Raw genomic sequence first — 25,553 nt, 5'->3', positions numbered from 1 at the left:
CAAACCACAGCCCAGGGATGCTTAGCTGTGAGAGGACCGAACTCTGACGCCTGTACCCACAGCACAAGGATAAACTGCAGTTCTATATGTGGTAAACATGGAAGTTTGCTTGCATGAGCTGTAATTCCAAGAGGCTTAACCTTCACTGTGCCCCCACTGTGGAGAGCAAGGAGGTTTACTCTTTGGGAATATTAAGGAGATATACTTCCTTTGTTCTGCCTCCTCAGCCCCTGGCACTTCTGAAAGAAAGCTTGAGGAGTCTGGGCCTAAGGACTTGCCCCTGGTTATAAGCATTATTATGGCAAACGTGAGCATAAAGTTCAGATAAGTCATTTTATTAAACAGTATTCCGTAAGTGTCCGGTGTCTCCAGAAGGACTCTCACTATGGTACAGTTCTCATGTACACCTTCAGGCCTTCGCATCTTAAGTGTACACTTAGACTATGTGAGCACTATCGATGATGTACACAGTACACCTATAGACAACCCAGCAGGAGTTCAGGGCGCCTAGACTTCCATCAGCAGCTCAGTCCTACTCAACACTACAGGTATGAATGAATCAAGGTGGGAAAGGAATCAGTAGGTTCCCTCTCAGCTTCCTTTCAATGACCTCACTAAGCCCCACTCTGATTTTATTACAAAATAAACTCTTTGGAAGCTAGAGGTGACTTAGCAATAAAGAGCACTGGCTGCTCTCTCTGAAGACCTGAATTCGAACTGCAGCACCCACACAGCGGTTCACAACTGCTTGTAACCCCAGTTTCAAAGGCTCTGACTCCATCTTCTTGCTTCTGTGGGATCTGTATGGATGTGGGCACAGATATACATGTAACCAAAGTACCAAACACACACTATAAGGATTTGGGGTTTTGCGGTTGTGTTTGAGCCTTGTATGTTCTGTTGACTGTGTAGGCCAGGCTAGCCTAGAACTCATGGAGGTCTCCCTGGCTCTTCCTTCCAAATGCTGGGATTTAAGGTGTGCACACCAGCACACCTGGCCTGAAGGCCTATGGTTTCTTAAAATTTAATTAAAAAAAGGTCTTTTTCCACTCCCTTCCTCAGGTACACAAACTGTCACTCTCAAAATTAACTAAATGAAACTGTTTCTTAAACTAAACCCTCATAATTCCATACATTAATTTTTCATGAACTGATTAATTTTAAAGAAACAATTTTAAAACATTTAAAAGAAATTAAGCCCAGACTTCTTCTGGGGATTTTTAAGTGGCCCACCTTCTGTTGGAATTCTTTCTCAGGTTTTATAGTAAAAATCAAAATAGCTTCAGGCACATGGAGGGTGAAATAAAGACCTGTGCGGCCTGGAGGCCATGTTTGAAGCTTGCGGCTATGAAAGCGTGGGTTTTGTTCATTTTTTTTATTCATGGAGATAGTCATCTCCTTCAGGTTAAAAAAACCACAATTACCCCCTATTAAAACAAAATAAAGGATCAAATGAAAGTCATTAAGACCTTATTAAAGAAATTTTAATAAACCAATTAGTGCTCATGAATATGATAATTTCTAGGGGAAAAGGCACCCTTTGCCTGAAATAAAAATAAAGTATCTCTTAAATATATTTAGTGTACATCATTAGTTATTTAAATTTCTTCCCAACTGAATCAACTGTCAATTATATTCGGAACAGTAATAACTTTGTACTGATAAAAGGATGCTGCTGAATGATGTAATTAATGGAACATTCCCCCAAAAAAAAACAATTTTATTACAGTTTACTATCAGAAGTAAATTAGTATGCCTCTGTCATGTAAGTTAAAATATCCCAGTTACCAGTTACAATGTTTTTTTAGTTACTATCAGAAGTAAATTAGCATGCCTCTGTCACGTAAGTTAAAATATCCCAGTTACCAGTTACAATGTTTTTTTAGTTAACTTCTCATGGCTGTTCCACAGTTTTTTTCATGTGTTACAATTTGGTATCGCCCTGGATAATGTAGAATTATTGGTAAGTTACTGTGATGAAATTACCCGGATCAGCTGCAAGAGGTGAGACTCCTAGTGCTAAACTGATTACTGTTTTTCAGAGGTATAAATATTTCTCTGCCATCTACAGGCAGATATGTCTGCAGATTCAGGGCATATAATGTCATTTAAATAGTGCCTTCCTGTTTGCACCTGGATTTCCTATTTGTCTTGTGTCTGCTATTTTATTCTTTCAGTTCATTGCATCATCTTGCTAGCACTGTAATGCTTTAGAAGTGCTCGATGCTCAGTGCCCCTGGCATCCTGCAGGGTCGTGTCCTATAGTTCCTCACTACCTGGGAAGCACCTCCTGGGTGCTAGAGCACCTTCTGTGTGCTACAGGCTGGATGCTGAGTGTGTTCTGCACTTTTCCAACACACGTGCCTCCTATCCTCTTGTGGGTGGAAAGACAGCAAGGACAGATGCATCTTGGTCAGTTGAGGCACAGCTAGAGAGGCGTGTAGAAATCCAAAGTGAGGTGAGCCCATTGGACAAAGGGAAGGGACATGAAAAGGATGGAGAGAGACAGCAGGGTATAAAGGAAAGAAGGTATAACAAACAAAACCACAGAGTTTAAAGAGCTAGAAACAGCAAACGCATCTCACACAGTGTCTAAGGGTCAGGGATCCAGCAGCAGCCCCATTCTGTAGCCCTGGCTCTGCTCATTGGCAAGACTCAAGTCTCCAAAAACTTGGGTGGAAGTGGAGGACCTGCTTACCAAGTGGTGTGGTCACGTGAGCTTGTTCAGTGCGGGTCTTCCTCTCCACCGCAGTGACCTGTGTGTGGGCTGCCTGTGGTCCTGGGGCGTGAGAGCAGGCTGCACTGCCAGGAAACGCCCCAGAGTTCCCCATCCGGGTGTGGGCTATCACTCTGCCATTCTGCTGTTGGCCACAAGAAGCCATGGAGTCCCCTTCTCTGCTGTGTTCAGGCTCTGGCTGCCTAGCTTTGTAGGGACTATCAGACAATCTCTGTCACAGCCTAAACCACCGCAGAAGAAATGAGGAAAGGAAAGAGTAGAGAATTTGAAAAAATCCAATTCTCATTTACTCAGAGAGGAGGAGACCAAACTATCCAGTTTCCTACAGCAATCTCAAATCTTTCCCTCCGGTGAATTCTATTCATTCTCTCTCTCTCTCTCTCTCTCTCTCTCTCTCTCTCTCTCTCTCTCTCTCTCCCCCCCCCTCCTTCCCTCTCTCCCTCTCTCCCTCCTTCCCTCTCTCCCTCTCTCCCTCCCTCATTTTTTCCCTCCCTCCCTCCCTCCCTCATGTGTTTTTGTCAGCACAACTGTGGACCCAACTTTTGCCTAATTTCGACCTCTCTCAATATATTAACCATTGCGTCAACTATCTCCAGAAAGTAGTGATTCTTCCTTCAGGCTTCTACTTGTGTTCAGATAATTGACCCAAACTCACATTTTGAAAGCACCTCTCAAATAGTTGGCTGGGTTCCTTCCAGAAGAGTTGTACTGTTAGACCCATTTTTCAAACTCTTCAACTCATACCAGGGTGGAGTCATGGTCCTTCTCAGGAGAGGTACTGTAACAGGTCTCAGATGCTCATGAAGCTAGGTGTAAGACGGGCAGATGCAGACCACAGGCTTTCATAAGTTCGCCGGACTGGGGCATACCCAATAGAATCAAGTGGAAAGTTCGATTGAATAGGAGCTAAGAGACCACCCCATGCTCAAGTCTGGACTAGTCTAAACTAAGAAATTAACAAGAAAGATGAGGGAGACAAAACAGTTCAGTGAAGACATCTTCTCCTTCGTCTTCTCGCTTCTTGTAAAAGATTAGTCCTCATGTTTTCCCTTGATTTTTTTTACCTCTTCGTCCCAACTCTTTTTTGGTCCTTAAAATAACAAAAATGTTTATTATTTATTATTATTACAGAATGACTTATATGTAAAAAAATGTACATTTTACTATTTAGTTACGTTTTGCTGTAAAACATCACCCACATTTGAAAACACTCCCTTTCAGACTTGAATTTGTCTTAATATTTTCAATCAGGAGCTGGTAATGAAAGTGTTCATTATCATCTGTCACCATTGTTTACATACAGTGCACACCAGTGCTTTCACATGCCTTTCTGAAAGGGCACCCTCAAATACTGAGATGAAATATAATTTATTTTAATGTTCTTTTTTAAACTGAAAGATCTATTGTTTTGCTATGCAGTGACATAGTGACACTACCAATGAATGCTGGTGCGCATTTTGATTATTTCAATGATCAGAATTTAATAAAAGATTTCATCATGGATGAATGAACAGGTTTATCTTATTTTTCAAAATGATATAATATGTTAATATTTCTAGTATCACAACTCAGCCCCACTGGAAACATATTTTCTACACCAGCCATTTGCCACTGAATGTTTTGTGTAGTCGATGTGAGAAGAGTAATGAGAACAAAAGTCATACACAGAGCACACGGAAAATCATTGATGGATAAAAAGGAGGGTGATTAGACTCTTTTTTGGAAGAGACAGGATGACAAGTTATTCGTGGACAAAAACAGAGATAAATATGCCAATGGGCAGCGAGGTCTGGTTCAAATCCAACTGTGTTTGTAGAAACCGGTAAACCCGACAGCTGAAAGTTTATCTTGTACATAGTTTTTATAGTGCTGTGTAGTCACTTATTTCATTAACCATCAGATTTGTGTGATCAGTGGCTCTGTTTGGTAGAGCACGTGGAATGCGAGAATTAATCAAAATGTTAATAACAATGTTCTGACCCCATAGATGAGATATTTCGTCTGGTTGAAATCCTGCAAGCCCCTTAAACACGTAACCTGGAAGTCACTGTCTGAAGAACAAGGCAGTCCTTCCTCTGCATCCCGGTAGGAGTGACTCCAGCTTAAGCACAGACATTTCCTTCTATTCAGAACAAAAATAAAATAGGACAGTTATTTTAGAAGCATTTTTAAACAGCAGCATAACATAGAGACAATGCCAGTGACCCCATCTAGAGTCAATTTTGTTATTGTTAATTCATGTTGTAAAACCCAAACCATTCTGTGTGGTCAAACATTGTTGCTTTTGTTCTGTCTCCATTCATGTCTGTTATACTCAAACTGGTGCTCCCTCTTTAAAAAATATTTTTAAAGATTTAAAAGTATTTAAAGATCATAATATAATCATTTCTCCCTTTCCTCCCTCCACCCCCTCTTATGGACCAACTGGCCCTCTTCTCTTTCTAATTCATGACCTCTGTCTTTAACTGTTGAGGGCAGGCTCTAAGACTCATGTGCTTAACCTGTCCTATCTTTTATGTTTATGGTGTGTGTGTGTGTGTGTGTGTGTGTGTGTGTGTGTGTGTGTGTATGCAGCACACATGCAAGTGTCACAGAACAGCTTGTTGCAGAAGTCTGGGTCCTAGTAATTGAACTCAGAGCATCAACCTCAGCAGCAAGCATCCTTACCTACTAAGCCATCTTGCTGGCCCAGTGCATACTGTTTATTTACCCTTTCCAGCCAATGCTGTTAACTCCAGTTAGAAAACCTGGTTGAGATGAGAAAGAGCGGTACCATTCAGTGGCTTTCCTTGTATGTCTTCCAGGAGTCCTGTGGAACCTCTCATCATGTGATGCACTCAAGATGCCAATCATCCAGGATGCCCTGGCGGTGTTGACCAACGCGGTGATCATCCCCCACTCGGGCTGGGAAAACTCACCTCTTCAGGACGATCGGAAAATACAGCTGCATTCATCACAGGTGCTGCGCAATGCCACTGGGTGCCTAAGGTCAGTCCCTTCCCTGTTCACCAGGGTCCTGGTCCAGGAACTTTTTTCTGAACTCAATGACTGTTTCCAGAGGACCAGACTGTTCTGCTGAGACAGATGTTGGCATGGCAAACACAGAGCTTAACAAAATCATTTGAAGAGGAGGTTTCCACAACTCTGGACCCACACAGTGTTCAGCTGAGTTAGCTTGCTGCTTATATCTAGAAAATATCAGAGTCCCATCTCAACCGAAACCAAGTCCCTTTCTTTCACTGTAAACAGTAGTTTACAGTAATTTGACATGACATTTTACATGTAAAACACCCAGGCAATTGCTTGGGGAGAGTCCATGACAAACGTATAGGGGTATAATTAAATACCACCCGGAACTACTTTTATTCCAATTTTCCCACTTAATTCTTTGTATGTTTACAAGATTCCTTAATTGATTAGAAATATCTCCTTAAGGAAGCCTCCTTTACTTAGAGTTTCTCAAATAATAAAAAACTTATAAGCATCTATAATCTTTTCTACTGTATTTAAACAAATCACCACACAGAAATCTCTGTCATCTTCTTAGCATCATCTGTGAGCCTCGACTGACTTTTAGGAAAGGAGGGAGGTACCAAACAAGATAGACGGTCATCTAAAGTCAGCATGTGCTCCTAGGGAAGGTTTGTGTTAAAGTTGGAAATTTCTACCAGATGGGGCTAATTATGGGATAGGAGCCAAAGGGCTTGTTGAACATGCCTAATCAAATAATATGTATTTCAAAGCTAAAATGTTGAGAATGGCTTCAGCTGGGCTGCCACGGACCTACAGTTTCTCCAACAATTGGTCTGTTTCTAGCTGTAGTTATAGTGTCTGCTAGGAAGGAACAAGAGCATGTCAATGAGAATTAATACTAACCATCTTCTGACTCTCCGTACCAACGCTCGCAGCCCTGGCGTTGACGGCATCTTTCATGGGTTAGGTACGTGTAGAGTAAGGATCACAGTCATCACCGTGAATATCTTCACATACTTGGAAACAGAGCGGGAATCCTGTGAACACTTTTCATCCTCCACATGGCATATGAACCTCTGGCATGATTTTTCTGCCACAAGCATGAGTCTCAACCACAAGCCGGATTTACGCTTCCCCCCAAATCGCTGTTGTGGCGTCCTTTTATGGCTGCAGTTCTGCTGTGCTTAGGAGGCCCCACTCTGCCTGCAGAGCTGTAGCTCCTCCAGTACCGGAGCCTTACACAGGCTGGACAGGGAGGCGACCACTAAGCTGCATCTTTCACCCTGCTCACAGTGTATTCTCCTGTTTTTTATAAGCTCAGTAAGTTTGTGTTTAGGTAAGTTATGAGGCCACTCCTGACTTTTGACTCATGCCCTGAGTCTTATGCAGAGCTTTTCCAATTGCCCACACTTGAGAGGATGCGTCAAGTCATTTGTCAAGCCCTCCTGAAATAGTGTGTAACAACCAGCCAAGCAACAAATAGGCCGCAAGTCCTATGGGTTGGTTGACTTAATCTCCTTTCCCTTTGTCTTTTGATGTTTTTGAGACAGGATCTTACTCTGTCATCCAAGCCAGCCTAGTATAGTACCTGCTTGTGGCAGTCTTGACTCTGTCTCCTGAGTGCTGGGAATTCAACATTTACCGTCATGTTTCCCCCTTGATTTCTTTGTGAGCATTTACTGAGTGGTACTTGCCTAACTAATAGACGCTCTGCCTCTAAACATCAGCTGTTCCTTCTTCTCTCCCTCTTGTTACTTTCCATCTTCCTGAGGTCTTTCTGTGCTTGGATGTGAGCCGTGTCCCTACGGTCATATGCTGGGAACTTGGTCCACACTCTGAAGATGTAGAGAGCCGGTGGCAGCTTTAGAGAAGGGGCGTGGCTGGTTCCTGGGACGTTGTCTTCATAGGAAACAGCTCTATCCCCTGACTGGTTCCCTGAGACAGATCCTCTCAGCGAGGGACTGGAATCCTGTGCTATTCCTGGTGCCTTCTGCCCTCTCCTACCATGATGATGGATTTGCCTTGAGGTCCTCACTAGAGAACAAGCAGAAAGCATCACCTGACATTGATCTCTGAGCCCCCAAAACTCAAAAACATTTCTTTTTGTAGAGCCTTGGACGGTTGCCCAACAAGCCCCATCTGAAATCTTCATTTGAAACCGTGTATGCCCTCAAAAATGACATGTAGATATATATTTTGGACGATCCTAGGTACTTGTGCCATGTTCCTCTATTCTGTGACTGATAAGTTTAAGATGAGTTGATATTTTAGGCTTGTCTCTGAAACTGCAATTTAGGAATACATAAATAAAATGAATAGAAAGGAAAGTAAAACTGTTTTTCTGTCACGGATTTTTCTAACCTAGCACAGCAAATGGCAGGTAAAGACGTATCGGACCATTCTTAGCCATCATGACTCTTTGTTCATAGTGTAATTCAGACTTGTTTCTGCTACTCCAGCATAAGAAGCAAGACCAGGAATGTAAGCAGTTTCCATTATCTTCACCATTTTACTTTTCAGAGATGAATTCAAGTTTAAGAATGTAAGCCACACGGCTTCTCGCTGTCCAAACGCTCAACAGAGAAAAATTCAAGTAAAATAAGTTTAATTTTACAAGCCAAAATCTGAATGTCCAGAACCATATTTCCTTAGGCAACTCATGGCCTTGGCTGACAGTCTAAGTTCTTGTGTGTCCGCCAGCAGTAGATGTTCACTGTTTCCAATGGATGGCCACTTCTGTCAGGTCTGGACGGACTGGTCCATCCCTTCCTGAGAAGGGGAGTGTGGATGGAGGAAAAAAATAGTCAAGAGACAGAAGATAGAGTCAGAAGAACTTCCAGTGAATACTGTAACAAATAAATCTCTGAGTTTATTACTCATAGTCCTTATATACTCCAATCAAAATGGGAGGGCACCTGGCTCCCATGATACAAAGAACAAGCATGCGTAATTACCTCCTTATATCTCAAAGCACCCGGTAATCACGCCTTAAGTCAAACATCCTGTTGTCTGACGTTTGAGGAGCAAAGCATCCAGTAGCCACACCTTTGGCTGAGCGTTCTGTTGTCATCCTTGAGGAGCAAGAACAGGTCAAGATGGGAGGGATTCAAAACTGGGGGCCCTCACCACCCCTCTGCCCTGATCCACGGAAGCTGCACTCACAGAGCGCTCTCCAGAGAAGAGCCCTTGGCCTCCACCTTCCTGAAGAGGAATGAATCGTCTCCTGTGGACACAGCCAAAGTTAAGCACAGATGATTTGTAAGATGAAGACGCAATGCCCTCAGTCCTTTCCATTTAAAAGTCATTTTGGGTAGGAAATGGAATTTTTCTCGGGCAGATCCATCTATTTGTTCCTGAAATGCCTGTTTATCGCTGATAAAAATAAGATAGAAATGGGGGCAGGGAGATCTCTTAAATTTTGTGGAAGGAATCAGTTGATAAGACAGGACAGTAGCTGGATGGTGGGATGGGATAGAGGGCCTCAGAGCCATGCGTCCTCAAAATGCAGGGCAGGGTAGAACTTAACTCTTCTCACTGCCTCCGCCATGTCTACCCTCCTCATCCCAAATCCAGTCACCCTCATCCGTGCTCATTTCTTCCTGTTTTGCAATGCCATCTTCTGTTCCAATTCTGCTATGTCCAAACTTTATTTTTAAATAAAAACCATTTTTAAAATATTGTCTAAAACAAATGTGACAAGTATTCTGTTAGTCTTTTTCTTCCTCCTTTCATGATGCAGAACGCCTCTGGGGAAATGACTTCATGCAGACCAGGTCAGACCTAGGAATAGATTTGGTTTTGCACTGACAATTGTTTTGTTGAACACCGTGTAATCAAATGTGTCTCTTAACCTTTGGCCATGGTAATGATCACCTTCATCTGGAAACATGTATTAATAGACTGCATGGGGCCAGATCCAAACAGTCTGTGAGCAAGTTCTTGCTGGCTGAGGTCACTGTGGTGGCTGAAATAAACATTCCTCCAAAATCTTTGTCCATCTCTAACCTTGGAAAGTGACCTTTCTTGGAAATAGTGTCTTTGGAGAACTCAATAGTTGGATTAGGGTGGGTATACGTGTAATAGCACCCTTTTAAGGAGAGATGTGTGGAGGGAAAGGCTTTGGGAACAGACAGGAAGACTGGGGATGCCTAAAAGCCACCATAGGAAAGGCTTCCTAGAGCCTTCAGTGTGAGCATGGCCATGCTGGCGTCTGGATTTTGGATTTCTAACCCTGGGAGGATACATTTCTGTTGTTTTACACCATGAGTTTTTTGAGATTCTACTCTGGCAGACCCAGAAAAGAAATGCATATTCCATAGTTGGAAACAGAGGGGCCTGCAGAGCCAGGGGGCACCCGAGGACACAGGATAGGGAAGAAAATACGTAAACCATTGTTCCCAAATGGTCCTCACAAACTGGGACAGAATGACCAAAGGGGGACTTGATTTTGTCTGTGTAAAACTGGTTGCCTCTATAGGTAAGGAGCAGAGGCATTACCTATGCAGGGGTGAGGTCTGCATGTCCAGATGTGATTGCCTCAGACTAAGGAGGTTTGCCTCCAACCCCCTTACTAGACATGCATGAAGGAAGAGACTTCCTAGGTGAGTGTGTGATTTCTGTGTGCCCTGCTCTTGCCCGGGTGTCTTTCTTCACTGTCTCTCCTGATGCTCTCAGAGCAGAACTTGGATTTGCAGAAGACTCTGTGCAGCCCAGAAGTCATTCTGGGTTCCTATACAGGCAACCTTCTAGGTTCCCACAGTGCACTCCAGCAGCAGTGTGCAGAATGAGTGCTTCCTGAATCTTCTGAGAAAGATGACTGTGTTTCCCATTTAACATGTATAAATCAATACCCTAAAGGCCCTTGGCATGGCCACAATCATCATTTCAGAATGAGCTGTAGGCGAAGGCTTGATAAGCGGCCCTTTTTTGCTCTCTTAAAATCCAGCCACTAGCTCAGTGAGACAACTCAGATACGTTCCTCTGAGGCTGTGCTGCTTTTCGCCGTGGGCACTTAGGACTTCATCAGCAGGCGGAAGTGTGCATGAGGCTGGCTTTGTTAGCTTCCGCAGCTCCTTTGCCCATGCCACCAAGCCATTTCTTTATTTTTATTATTCTCTTCCCACTTCGGCATCTTTTCCTGAAGGACAACAACATACAACCCTAATTTTTCTCATCTATCTTGTGTACATGGAATGTTATTAAGCCTGTCGCTGTGCCTGTGCTTAGGAGCATAATTAAACTCAGGTCCTCAATTAGTCATTGTTACCCCATCTAATGGATGAGCGCTCGGTCCCACAGTGCCACTAATTCTAGAGTGACCTTGAGAAAACTCATCACAAAGTAATGCTTATGATAATCACACCATGGCTGGAAGGCTCTGAGGACATTATTTTATTTGGTTTACTCTTGCATTGGCCATAGATAAGAAGAGGAAAAATTACTGTTTTTATGGTAAGGCCATGCCAGTATTATCCACCTATTCAGATGAATGATCTTTTTAATATTTTATTTAATATCCATACTCGCATATAACGTGCTTGGATCAAATCCAGCCCTCATTCTTTTCCCTCTCCTCCCTCTCTTGCCTTCCTCACCCCTTGGACCTCCCAACTTCATGTACTCTCTTTTAAAGCTAAGTTGGTTTGGTGCTGCCTGTATCCGTACAGATTGGGACCATCTCCTCAGGTATGGAGAGCCCCTCAAGGCCCACCTCCCTCAGTCATGCTGCCCTCATCTGTGGGTGTGAAGACAAGACCTCACAGTGTAGTTTATTCTGTGTCCACTTAACAAAATAATAATACAATGTTCTCCCCTAGTCCTGTGACCTAGTCCTTTTGGGCCTAGTCAGTGGTTCCCAGGGATCCATCTTATAAAGTGATCTTTAAACCCAATCAGAAAGTTATTATTGGCTGTTCCCATAGCAATAATCGGCTTCTCCCATAAGAGTTGTGCCACAGTTGCACCAGTGATTAACATGTTGGTGGGCTGGCTTTTACTATAATGCAGGGTTCACATCTAGGTACTGCTGTCGAACTACCTAGCTCCCCTAGTGGCATTCATAGAGCCTTCCAGTACTACAAAAGATGGCCAGCAGGTCTGAACCAATTTGCAAGTGTTGGATGTTGAACTCTAGGGTGGTTTGCCCATCTGGACAAGGATATGTAGCGTGTGTCAGCTACATAAAGCACACTTTACCTGGTGCTTGGAGTGGAAAGGGGCTTTTTCTCTAAGCTTGTCCCCACCCCCTTCTTTTTCATACCTGGACCTCAATCTCCTTACTGGTGAGAGGGTCTAATGTAGATATGACAAAGCTTCCCTGAGTCACGCCTCCGCAGCGAAGGTCATCCAAGGGCACCGAGGTCAGTGGGGCAGCACTAAAGAGTCTGGGAACTCATTAGACTAAGTGATTGCTGCCTTATCTAGCAGCCGCATTGGAAACGGCTGTGCGCCCCGTCACTAGTAGCCCAGTTCCCTCAGCACAGTCAACAGAAGGTAGAAAATATTTATACTTGCTTAGCTGCTGTATCAAAGCATCGTGGACTGTGTGACCCGAGTCCCGGGATCTGTGTCCTCTCAGCTGTGCGCCTGGAAATCCGATATCCAAGTGCCCAGTGGGCATGTTCCTCGAAGGACACTCTCCTGGACTGGCAGACTTCTGCCATCACTGGATTCTCCTGTGGTCTTCTCTCAGGCATCTGGACCCAAGTGTTCTTTTCTTTTAAGCACACCATTCAGACGTGGCTAAGACCAAAGACTTAATTCTAAGTATATTGCCTCATTTTACAGTCCCTGCCTTTAAATACTGTTGCGTCCTGCAGGGGAGAGAGCTCTAAGTGAAGACTTCGCTTTGAATTTCAGAGTGATACACCTCAGGCTATGGTAATGCTGTGACTGTTGGATTTCTCTGTTTGGTCCCAGTTTAGAAAATACTGCTTTTTTTTTTCTTTAAAAATGAGCACACAAAGATGGGGTTAGTTATGGCATGTTCAATACATGATTCTTCTTTGTTTCTTCTTTCTCCCTCCAGGACCCTCTCTTCCCTCCTGCCCACCACCTGCTAGTCCCCTTTTCTCCCACCAGAAGCTCCCATTCCACACGTTCATGTCATACGTATTCTATTACCATGTTTTCTTTTTTCTCTCTCCCTATTCTGTCTTGTTCTCCTTTCTGCTTTCATGCCCTGTGGCCATACTATAAGCATATATGTATATGTGCCTAGATAAAAAATTAAAATCTAGGATATGTATATGAGAAAAATCATATTTATTTGTCTTTGAAGGTCTGGAATATGCAAATCCCATGGCTTCTTTTTTGTTTGTTTTTTCAAGCTGAATAAAATTGCATTTTATATATGTACCATATTATTTTTGTCCATCAATATGTTGATTGATATCTAGGCTGGCTGTGTCCTCGTAGGTGTCTCTGCACCTGGAAGTGGTGTAACTAGATCCTATCATCCTAGTTTCAGGGTCTGAGAACCCACCACACAGATTTCTGCTGTTTTGGTTTGCATCCCACCAGCAGTGACCAAACCTTTCTCTTCCCTAGCATCCCTGCGGGCTTCATCATTGTTTGGTTTCTTGGCTTTATCCATTTTTACTGGGAAGAGATAGACTCTGAAAGGGGTTTTAATCTGCATTACTCTAGTGACTAAAAATAACTAGATTCTTTTTAAAAAGATTGATTGAGTGGTCACTTGTCGATCTAATTTAATAAGAACTGTCTGCTTAATTTAATAAGAACTGTCTGCTTAATTAATACATTTATTAGTTGGTAGTTCTGTTTTCATTTGGGGGTATTTGATTTTGTAAGTTCTTTATATATTCTATATGTTAGCTCCCTGTCAGAAGTACAGCTGGCCAAGGTTTTCTCCCACCCTGTAGCCTGTCTGCTCACCCTGCTGATCAGACACCTTACCTCACCCTCACTGTGCAGATGCATTTTGGTTTCGTGTAACGTGAATGAGAGTCAAGTCAGTTCTGGGAGTAATATCTTGTACTATTAGAGTTTTTGACAGAAGCTCATGCCTTTGCCTGAATCTTGAAGTATATTTTCTGTTTTCCTTGAGCAGTTTCAGCAATTTAGGTTGTATATTAAAGTCTGTGATACAAAACTTTATTGTGTGTGTGTGTGTGTGTGTGTGTGTGTGTGTGTGTAGTGAGATCTGATTTCATTCCTTGGCAGGTGTATTATCAAGTGCTGCCAACTCCATTGGTTGAAAGACCTGTGTTTTTCAGATGTAGTCTTTTACACACCCATATTAAAATGATATGGTTGTAGCTGTGTGGGCTTATTTCTATCTCTAAATGTCTATTTGTGCTACTATCATCCTGTGGTTGGCACTTTGGCTCTGTGGTATAATTTGAAGCCATGTACCGCAATACTTCCAGCATCATTCCTTTTACATGCAGTTGACAATTACTGTGCTTTGACTATGTGGAGTCTTTCCTGTTGTCATATGAATTCTATGATCATCCTTTCTAGGATGAGAAGAATGTCAGAATTTTTTAATGATGACAGCATTGAATCTGTACTCTCCTCTTGGATGTCCAGCTGTTCGGTCACTATTAATTTGATTAGTCCATTAGCAAAGAAAGCCTTAGCATAACCAAGTGTTTCTTTAATTTGTATTTCTGTCTATGTGGTCTCATTATATATATCTTTTACATTTGTTGGGTCTATTCCTAAATATTTTTCATCTATTATAAGTGATCTACTTTCCTAATTTCTTTCTTAGCAAGCTCACAATTGTATGTAGAAAAAAAATCAAATTTTGTCTGTTGATTTTATATCTTTCAAATTTGGTGAAAAGTGTTTATCTGAGTTATGCATTTCAGGGGAAGTCTGTGAGTTCTTTTAAGTATAAACTCATATTGTCTACCAACAGGGGTAATTTGCCTTTTCCCCCCACTTGTATTCGCTTTTCTTCTCATATATTTTTCTGGCTGAGATGCGAGCATTATGATATAAGAGCAGAGAGAGTAGACACCTGTGCTTGTTCTAGACCTAGAGGAAGTCTTCTCAGATTCCCCCATTTACTCTAACATTGGTCATTTTCTCATGCACAGCTCTCTCCTATACGGATGTATTTTCCATCACTTCCTATTTCTTTTAGGGCTGTTATCATGAAGTCATGTTGAACATTTTCACATGCTCCTTCTGAATCTGTTGAGAAGAGGTCTTGTGATTTCTGTCCTTAAGTCTGTTTATATCATGTGCTCTGTTTATTGATTTACATATGTTGAACCAAATCTTGTAATTTTTGCATCATCAAATTAAATGGTCTATACTGTTCTTTTTTTGTTGGGTCTTTATCTGGTTTTGGCATCAGGATAATTGTAAAAGATTTTGGTAGTGTTCTTTCCCTTTACATATTTCAAAACAGTTAGAGAAGTCTTCCTTAAGTTTGGAAGACAGGCATCTCTCTGCTGGAGGTGGAGCCCTGGGAAGAGCTTAGTACTATTGTTCTGCTAAAGTAACACGCCCCCAAACTGCCTTCTACACATCCTTTAACTTTGTTTCTGGTGTTTCATTGGTTGATCTTTGAGACTCTAAGGAAAGTGCATCCATCCACCCTCGTTTGCCCTTGTATCCTAAGGACACTGTTCCAGGCTGCCCGGCATATTTCCCGTGATCCTCCGGAACTCACCCAGGCACTGGCCTGAAAGGGTGTGTTGTCGTCTTTGGTGAACATCTCACTTTGGCATCTCTTCCCAGCTCCAGCTTCCCTTCAGCCAGTTCCCTGTGAGTGCCTTATCCAGACTCCTATCACATTTCAATGGCCCAGGCCTTCTCTCTGGCTAATGTGTCACCTGCCCAAGAGAGCATTTCACTGACAACAGTAGTGTAGCAGTTGGCAGCAGCTTGGCTCCTTCTTCCTGGAGAAATTCCACCTCGGCACCATTTTTGTTTCCTTTAGGCCTTTCACTTCTATGGATAAAAGCTATTGTGTTTCCATCTTAACCTTCCTGAGGCATTGCTCAGATGCTTCCTATGTCCTGCCAACACACCCAGAATGCTGAAATGGTGGCAAACAGCTTTCAATAGCTTCAAACCTTTGTATAGCAAAATCATGCTGACCAGCATGAAGTATGCTTGACTCATTATATAGTATAAACAAAACGCTTCTTTTATGACCTAAGTAAAAATAGCTAATGTTAGCTTTTAGGTCCCATTTCCAGGTGGTAATGATCATAAACACGGACTGTAAAAATGTCCTGTATGCTGGCTTCCCTGTTCATTTCCTTCCCTGGGGAGATGAAGCTGGAGCTCAGCACAGTGGTAGAATGTGAAGCAGGAATTCTCAGCTTACTCTACTTCTACCAGAAGTTAATATTCATTGAGTGACTTCTTCAAGTCAGTTAGTGAAAGAGAGAATCATAGCCTTGTCTGACACCAGAACTAGGCTCCTTACTGCATGCAAGACAGAGACAAGCCATTCTCAAATACACCTGTTTATTTGTGGCCAGATAGATAAGCTGGCTTAGTCCAGAGTCCTCCAAAATCATCAAAAGGAAATCAGCAGTTCATGGAACGTATCTGTTCAGAGGCCACACCTCTAAGGGAAAATAGACAGAGGAACCAGGAGAGCCATCAAAGCAAGACACAGGTTTCCCTCATATAAGAAAAGGGAAGGGAGATGGGGAGAGAGGGAGGAAGGAATGAGGCAAAGAGGTGGCACTGGAACGCCAGGCTGACAGAACTCATCAGGCCACTGGAGAGGTCTTTAGCCCTGACATCCTTCACGGAGCTGAGTCTCCTGTATACGAGCTTGCCTCATGGATGCTGCTCAGATCTCAGTCAGCTGGCTGCAGCATACGTGGGAGACAAAGCCTTCATCTGAAGCCAGACACGGGGATGCATTTCAGGGCACAGCAGCCAGGGCCTATCAGAAGTGACACTCCTTCATCTGTCTAAGCACGCTCATGGAGCCTACACCAGCATCGCACTCTCTGTGGACTGACTGCATAAAGTACCAGTGCATAACCAGGAAGTTTCCTGGTGAAATCCAGGCCAGAGGAGTGTGTTACATCAAGTGAAAGCCCAGTTCTCTCTGCGGATATTCCTTTGGGCATCCTTCTTACTCCAGGCCGTGGACTGTGTGTTGTGGTCATGCTGGTAAGCAAATGGACAGTGTCCACAGATTAGCAGCAGACGTCCTTGCCTGTCCGTCCTGAGGTAGACAGATGTGTGTATTTTCTCCAATTAACACAAAACAAAGGAGAATATCTCTCTTTTCTCTCTGTGTACGTGTGTATCTGTGTGTGCATGCGTGTGTGTGTGTGTGTGTTGTTCTGTGTATTTGTGCACATGTATTGGCTATAAGTCAATGTTAAGTGTCTTCCTCAGTTTCCTGCTGCATTATTTTTTGAAACAGGGTCTAGCAGACCAACTGGCCAGACTGGCTGGCCAACAAGCCCCATGAATCTTCATGCCTGAATCCCTGTAGCTGTGATTATAGACACACACTGCCATTCCTAGGTTTTACATGGTTGGCATGTATATAGTTCCCTAGCTCAGGTCCTCATGCTGTTATGGAAAGGAGTTACTCTAATTATCCATAGTTTTTTTCCAGCATTCATATTGCATGAACCAGTAATGAGGAACACTTCTTCCCAAACAGTATGTTGTTTCACTTAGTCAGAAAAGGTGAGCATATAATGATTTCACCTTAAAGACAACTGATTAGCATAAATATCCCATAATATACTATTCATTCCATTTTATAGGCAATAACTAAAGCTTAAAATGTTTCTTTTTTAAATTTGGTTGTAAGTATTGCTTCTTTTACTCATTTTTCCTAGCTATACTTGGATCTAATCTCAATACTTAGGAATAGAGGCAGGAAGATGGACAGTTCAAATCCAGCCTAAATTCTGTTGCATTCCAGGCCACCCTGAGCTATAGACTGAGACCTTGTCTCAAAAGGTCAAAAAAGCAAAAATCGTTCTTCCTGTCAGCATATAAATACTCTGATAGTTCCATTACATTTTTAAATGTGAAGAAATTGCTTCCATAAAAAAACTCAGTGAAATGTAATTCATTCCCAACCAATATGTTAAAATATTAAATATTTTAGACTTTTTTTATTGATTCTTTCTGGATTTCAAGTCATGCATCCTGATCCCATTCATCTCCCCATCCCTTCATATCTACCCTCTGCCCTAGCAACCCCCACCCATAATACAATAAATTTAAAATGAAAGCTAAAAACAAAACAAAAACCTAGAAGAAAAGTCTCAGTGTGGCAGCTGTAATGTATATGACACCGTGAGTCACACCATACACCCTTTAGTCCATACAGCTTTACCTGGAAGCGTCCTTTGCAATGTGTCCTTGGTGTGGTTCAAGGCCTCTGACCTCTGCTGTACCGTCAGTACTGGGCCCTCACTGGGACTCCTCTGGAATGTCTTGCTGTTGTCTTGTGTCATGGTGGATCTGTAGGTCCGGCCCCTTCACGTGCTCCAGCAGCTAATAGATGAGGTGGATGCTGGGGTGGACCAGCTCCTCATAGCCCTGGTTCTCGACCTGGGTGTTAGCTGGATTGGGCAGCCTGCCAGTTTTCCCTCATTGAGGCCACCAGGGCCGGCTCTCCAGCACTGCCCTGCAAGCTCACCCACTGCAGTAGGCAGGAAGGAGTGGGGCCGGTTCTCCTGCCCTCCTGCCCTCGGGGCCTGGCGGTGTGGGTAAGCTGGCTCTGAGACCTGAGAGGTGGAGAGCTAGCCTCATGTCTGTCTGTCCCCTAGCTACTGCAGCTGGGAGTAGGAAGATAGGAAGACTGGCCTCCCCCTCACCAACTGCAGCCCTTTGGAGAGCGGGTCTTACACTTCACCTGGGCAGCACAGTAGAGCTAACCCAGTGGATGGGGGGAGCACGATGACAGATGATCCGGTGCCAAGAAGTGGATGAGAGGCCTGGCCCCGCCCCTCATCTACATATGAATGGTGAGGGACTTAATACTTGTTTTTATAAAACATTGTTTTATAAGAGAGAGTGTGAAATTATACTTAAAACAAAAAAAAATAAGAGAGTGTGTCCTTGAAAAATAAATGATACAGTTCATTCTTTAAATCATCACAATTTCTTGATATGATATATATGTATATATGATATACATATGTATATGAAATCATCCCAGATTGCTTTGCCAATACTGTGTAAAGAACAGTTTCCCTGAAGATGCAAAGAAGCAATTTTAGTACCTGACAGTGCAGGATAAAAAAAAAACTCAACTTTTTTAACTTACAGTTTATATCCTAAGCCTTTGTAATATCTTAACATTTCTGCTGTGTGCACTTCTTTGCAAAGTGAGATTATGTTAAAATAGTTAGCAGCAAGCGTAGTTGGAACCAAAGCAACAAGGTGAGTATGGTTCACACAAGAGCAGAGACCAACTGATGATGGTCTCCTGCTTGCTTGTGAGTCCTCTTAGAAGAGAAGCCTAACAAATGAGAGAGCTCCCAAAAGCATTCCAGATGTTCTGGGTCAGAGGTCTCACCTCCGACACACTGGCTTGTGAGTTCGGAGCTGGATGCTTGAGCCAGCACTGCACTGTTCTCACTCTGTCTTGTGAGCTCAGAGCTGGATGCTTGAACAGGTACTGCACTGTGTCCTCACTCTGTCTTGTGAGCTCAGAGCTGGATGCTTGAACAGGTACTGCACTGTGTCCTCACTCTGTCTTGTGAGCTCAGAGCTGGATGCTTGAACAGGTACTGCACTGTGTCCTCACTCTGTCTTGTGAGCTCAGAGAGGGATGCTTGAGCCGGTACTGCACCGTGTCCTTGCGCTGTCTTGTGAGCTCAGAGCTGGATGCTTGAGCCAGTGTGGCACCATGTTGCTTCATTCTGTCACCCCTCATACTCACTTCCTCCATTTCAGTTCATCCTTAGGCAACAAAAATATTCACAATTGATTCTGGTTCCTTTTACTGAAAGATTAGAGTAAGAATACATAGGTTTCTAGTAAGGAGGTGGGAGGTCCTTGGACTTCCCACAGGGCAGGGAACCCTGATTGCTCTTTGGGCTTTCGAGGGAGGGGGACTTGGCTGGGGGAGGGGGAGGGAAATGGGAGGCGGTGGCAGGGAAGAGACAGAAATCTAAATAAATAAATAAATAAATAAATAAATAAATAAGAAATAATAATAAAAAAGAAAGGCAAAAAAAAAAGAATACATAGGGGTGAGGTGAACAAACAAGTGAATACCTTTACCTTCATGTTGTTGGACTCTGAGCTTTTCTGTCTGCGTCATGGCTGTATTTCTCCATCTCTCGATCTGCTAAGTAAGAGAACAGACTCGCTAGGACTTCTGATTAACCTGTGCTCTTCGTTATTGTTCCCGGGAGGTGCAACTGCATCATTATTCCCCATTAACAAGCTCCACACCGGCACGGAAGACATGATGTCACCGAGGTACTGACTGGAGCTAATGAATTCTCTACAATTAATCACGTTTCTCCTTAGGTAACCTATTACTGGGAAGGAGCTAGGCCAGCACAAAGATTGTGCGACTGGCTATTCCCAGGGGAGGCCGGCTGATTTGTCATGCCCCCATGATGCTCCATAGGCATGCTACGTTGACTTTCATGTCCTGGCCATTGTTCTTCCCGGGGTTGCATTTTTACCTGACCTTCTTTTGGTAAACAGTGTAACCACTAATTGCAAGCTAATTTAATTTAAGCCAATGAAGGTCCTGTCGCATGGGCCACCAGAAGTGGTCCTGACTGCTCTTACAGCTCTGTTGGCAGAAGGGTGGGTCAGGTGGTCGGAGCAAATGGAGCTTTCTGGAAAAGGTAATTAGTTACCTCAAGTAAGAGTAAAGGGCACCATGGCACCATGACCTTTTGGAGTCTGCCAGGGGGTGTGGCTTGTGGCCTGTCACAGTGAGTGAGTACCCATGGCTGTGGGAGGAACCTGGCTCTGACCCTTGGCTCAGTCTGGCACCGCCTGAAGGTCAGGCTTTCTCCCTAGCGTGTGGGAAAGTGGCACCAATAAGCTACTTTCTAGAACAGTAAGGAATTTTCCTTCTTTTCCACTGTGAGTAGCACTGTCTTCGGGCTAGGCAACGTGTGATAAAGTGTCATTTGTCCTTGACCCCTGTCACTCCTAAGCAGAGGAAGCAGATGGACAGGACGGCACTCCCCAGACAGATGGGGCGAAAAGTCTCATCCTTAATGGGGGAAAGGATGCCCATTTGAGAACAGATCATTGAGACCGGTGATTCTCTTATTTCCCACCAAGCAGTTGGTGGGGAAGTTCTGCAGCTGCTGAGGGAGGCCTTTCGAGGCAGCCTGTCTGAACACCCACCCCGGGGCTTGGAACGTGCAACAGTTCCCATGGGAAACAAAGACTGGGGGAGAGAGGGGCACCTTGCTTCTCACCTTCCAGGCTTCTTCCACTTTCTTTAGTAACTCACTGAGCTGTGAAGGCCATTTCAGGAGATTCCACAGACCATCAGGGCCACAGGGACTCCTAGAGATACAACTTTTCAGGCCCGAGTACAATTCTGGCCAGCAGAAAAGTTAGACCCAATAGCTAAGTTCCGTCGTGACCCCCATCCCATGGGCCTTCCCTTCACTTAACTTCTGTTGTGTTTTGTTTTCACAAAAATAAACTCAAGTCAACGTCATACAGGGTAAAGCTAACTATTTTAAAGAACTGCAAACCAGTTGCGTCTAATTCCAAACTATGGCCTCCAAAAAGAACCATGTCCTTGTGAAGCAGACAATCGCCCTGCCCTCTCCCCAGGCCCTGGCAGTTACCAACCTGTGCTTTATCCCCTTGGATTTACCTGTTCTGTGTATTTCATATCAGTGGAATCATGCAATGCATGGAGCTGGCTTTCATGTAACATATGTTCTGGGTTCATCCATTTGCTGGTTAGTCTTTGTGAGCAGTAAATCAAATGAGAACTCGTATCTCAGGGTCTCACCCCTTTGTGCGTGAATGTGAATACGCTGTCCCGGGTACTCAGCCATTGGTCAGTTAGACTGTGTCCGTTCTTTGGGCACCAGGCATAATCCTGATATTAGTACCCTTGTATGGGTGTTTGTTTTTAATCCTTTTAGGGTAGATGCCTAGGAGCAGAATTTCAGGGTCACGTATTGTAGGCTGTGTTCTGTACTGGCCAGCAGATCTCTGAAATCTTTCTATTTTAATACTCATGAAAGGGTTAGTCATAAAAGCAATTTTATTACGATGAGATTTAAGAAAATCTCAAGTCTCTGGCTTCTGTGTTCTAGGTTATTGCTCACCGCGCTGAATTCTTGTTACAGTTTGTCCCAGGCGTCTAAGAATCCTAATTATCTACAAAGTACAGTGAGGATGTGACAGGCAGGTGTGCCTAGGCTGAGTGTGAAGAAAAAACACCTTCTCTACTGTACTTTAATTTTCCTTGGGGAAGAAAATAAGTTGGTTAAATGTATAATTTTCAAATAAAATATTTATATTTGCTCCAAACCAAGAGCGATGAACGAACTACACGCAGATTAAAAACCCTTCGATGGTGGCACTCGTTAGGCCTTCTTAGGTTAAATCATGAAACTCAGCTCTTCATGGCCACCTCATGACCTGCCTAGAATGTTGCTTTGTGGATGCACAGCTTGCCTTTGCATCTGACCTTTGGACGCAGCTAGTACTGTCCCTGGATTTCCAAAGCATCACTCCTTCCACAGCCACAGCAGTCGAATGAGATGATACACCCTGCCATGGGTACCATTATCCTACACTCACTGGGTGCCCCATCTGGTGGCAGTGAACGTGGGGCGTTACTCTTGGGTCCTACCTACGGTTGGTGAGAATCCTGCTCAGATTGAATTGTCACAACAAGTGGCATCTAAAAGCCCTGATGACTGTCTCCCATCTTGTTCAAAGTATTTAAAATGTTCCCATAAGAAGAACCAGAAGGCTGCTCTAATATCCATTAAGTCTGCATGTGGCAATGTTAAAATGAACATGTATGCAAAATTGCCTGATGAGGTCCAGGCTCTGATGTGCTGTCGAGACAAATTACCACAAACTAAAGTCACAGAATGTATGGTTCTATAACCACAAAGTTCTGTGCCCCAGAAGGACAGCGTTCACCTAACAGAACTACACAGTTGTCTCTAACTCATCTACTGGAATCTGGATTTTCCTACTATTTGTGACATTCTTTGGCCCAAGTAACATCACCAAATGAGTTTTCAAACTTAAGTCATGATTTAAGAGTTTGCAGAGATGTGTACATTTCTAAGACAATAAAAAATAAAGATTCTAATTTTTAAATTACTTCTATTTTGGACACAGTTTTTTATCTTTTGGCCCAATGACATTTTTAGTAGCATGTTTGTCATAAATTAAGAGCCCTCCTCCCTACGTCCCCTCGCAAGGAAGAATTATAAGAAAATCGTCATAGTTAATTCAGGCTTCCATGACAAAGTGTAGCTGCTGGGTAGCTTATAACCACAACGATTTGTCACTGCTCTGAAGATGACATCTGAGAGCAGAGGATCGGAATGGATCGATTCCCACAAGTGTCATGGTCTAGAAACAGGTAGTGGCTTCACCTGTGCCTTCCCGACGCAGAGGAAGAACTAACCAGATCTCCTTCATGAGAGCAAGGATTCCTTCAGGTAGGCTCCTCTCTTATAACCTAAAGGACAACGAAGACAACACCTCCTAGTATTGTCACACTGAGAGAAACTCAACATTCAAATGTTGTTGAGTCCACCACAAACACCAAACACTCAGAAGGAAGAGGACAATAACTGGGCCTAGCCTGGATTAACAGAACGTGGGCTTTCGACTGCTCTGCGCCTAGCTTGGGGCTACTTAACCCAGCCATTCCACCCAGCCATGCAGGGCAAGAACCCCAAAGTCAGTTAGGAGGGCTGGGGAGTCACACAGGAGGAGCGGCTAAGTTATAAAGGCACAGATAGTTCTTTTCTCTGAATATGCTTTCTTGTGGTTGTTATTGGTACCCAATAAACTATGACTGTGTGATCAAAGCTGTCGTGTAAATAAGAATCATGCCTGGAGGAAGACTTAGCATCCAGATAAGGAAGCTTTTAGAAACCCCTTGGATTCCCAGCTTTAGTAAGCCTTTGAAGTACAGTTGGTTAAAATTTCCTTCAAATGAATAAATATAAAAGATTACATGACTGCATATAGGGAATTAGGCTAAGAGGAGAAATGCCTATTAAAAGGCTCATTTTAATATCTACTAATAATCCAGAGTTGCCAGATCTTGAGAGTCTTCAGACTACACACTAACACTGACCAGGCAGGTGACCAATTCTAGTAGTCCCTTCCTTGTCAGTTTTGTTGTTCTGCTCCTCCGAAGATGGAGGCAGTGACCTCCACAGGAGCAAGTACAAGAGAGTGACTGCTGAAGGAGCAGGCCCAAGCCAGAGAGGTCTGCAGTACAGGGACCAAGTCAGGGACACCTGCAGGATTAGACCTGAGCCAACAACCTCTACCAGAGTAGGCCTGAGCCAGTGACCTCTGCCAGAGCAGGTCTAAGGCCGCAACCTCCACAGGAGCAGATACAAGGGAGGGACCACTGAGGGAATAGGCCCAAGCCAGAGACCTCTGCGGTGGCATATACCTTTAATCCCAGGACTTGGGAGGCAGAGGCAAGTGGATCTCTCTGAGTTTGAGGCCAGCCTGGACTACATAATAAGTCACAGGACAGGTAGGCCTATGTAGAGAGACCCTGCCTCAGAAAAAAAAAAAATAACAAAACTTCAAAAAGCAAGAATAAAACCACAAAAACAAATCACGCAGAGTTCATACTACAAGGAGTTGGATTATGTCATCATTTGATGCTCCTCTTCCTGGAGGCTCAGTAAAATTAGTATTGAATTTATATTTTCATTGTTTCTTTCGACGCCAAACACAGCTCTCACTTCAAAGACAAGAAGAGACACATTATTCTTGAACTAAAGATGAGTGACCATGGCCCTGAAAACACAAATTCTCATCGCCCTGAAAACCATGTTCCAAAATAGAAATAGTCTCATGAAACTTTTACAGTGACACAAGGGAAGGAACTCACAAATCAAACCATTTTCAAATAATTGGTGGGAACATCGGGTTCTGCTGGAGGGGAGAAATTGATTATAGGCTTCAGATTCTGTCTGAGAATATTCTTAGCTTTGGGGTTGATAATCTACTAAGTTAACACATTACAGAAGGTTGTATCTGAGATTCACAGCATATGAAACCACAGAGAGAAATGGGCAGCGAGTGGCCATGAGGACGCTAGTGATGGCCCACGATAACCTGACCCTGGGTCTGTAACGGTGCAGTGCTCTGCAGTCACAGCTCTGAGCAGTCATTGTCCTGGCTTCCTTTCTGTTGCTGCAATACGATGGAACCAAAACACAACTGAAAGGAAAAAGGGGTTTCTTTGGATCACAGTTCCAGGCACAGTTAATTGTTGAAGGAAAGTCGGAGCAAGAATTTGAGTGCCCTGCTCACGGCACAGCCAAGAGCAGGGAGAAAAAAAAATGCATGTCATAGCCTGCTTGTTCTGAGCTTCAGCTTTTCACATCTTGCCTAGGGAATGGCTTCGCCCATATGGGCTGGGCCTGTCCAGATCAATTAATTTAGTTAAGGCAGTGTCCCAGAGATGTGTCCACAGACCAGCCCAATACAGAAAATACTTAACTGAGACTCTTCCCAAGTGAGCATAGACTGTGTCAGGTTGACAAGTGAAGATGGTCACCCCAGTCAGCACTCTAGTGTCTTCAACACAGGCATGGATTTTGCTGAGAACCTCAGTTTCCGTGTCCTAGCATGTTAAGTTATATACATATGCATGTTCACATTATGCAACACACATATTCATATAGGTATAATATAG

The 25,553-nt window shown here is 43.5% G+C and overlaps 1 protein-coding gene across 1 annotated transcript in view; it reads left to right on the top strand.

The window, feature by feature from the left end:
* The window catches only part of Ctnnd2 (catenin delta 2), a 709,004-nt gene that overhangs the window by 565,870 nt on the left and 117,581 nt on the right, over positions 1 to 25,553 (top strand). Inside the window, exon 12 of the mRNA XM_050144862.1 lies at positions 5,542 to 5,725. Coding sequence (XP_050000819.1) covers positions 5,542 to 5,725 — 184 coding nt within the window. The remainder of the gene's footprint in view (positions 1 to 5,541; positions 5,726 to 25,553) is intronic.

Source organism: Alexandromys fortis, unplaced genomic scaffold, assembly GCF_014885135.2.
Source record: "Alexandromys fortis isolate MF-2015 unplaced genomic scaffold, M_Fortis_MF-2015_v1.1 scaffold_52, whole genome shotgun sequence".
Classification (NCBI taxonomy): Eukaryota; Metazoa; Chordata; class Mammalia; order Rodentia; family Cricetidae; genus Alexandromys; species Alexandromys fortis.
This window is presented reverse-complemented; position numbering and strand designations above follow the sequence as displayed.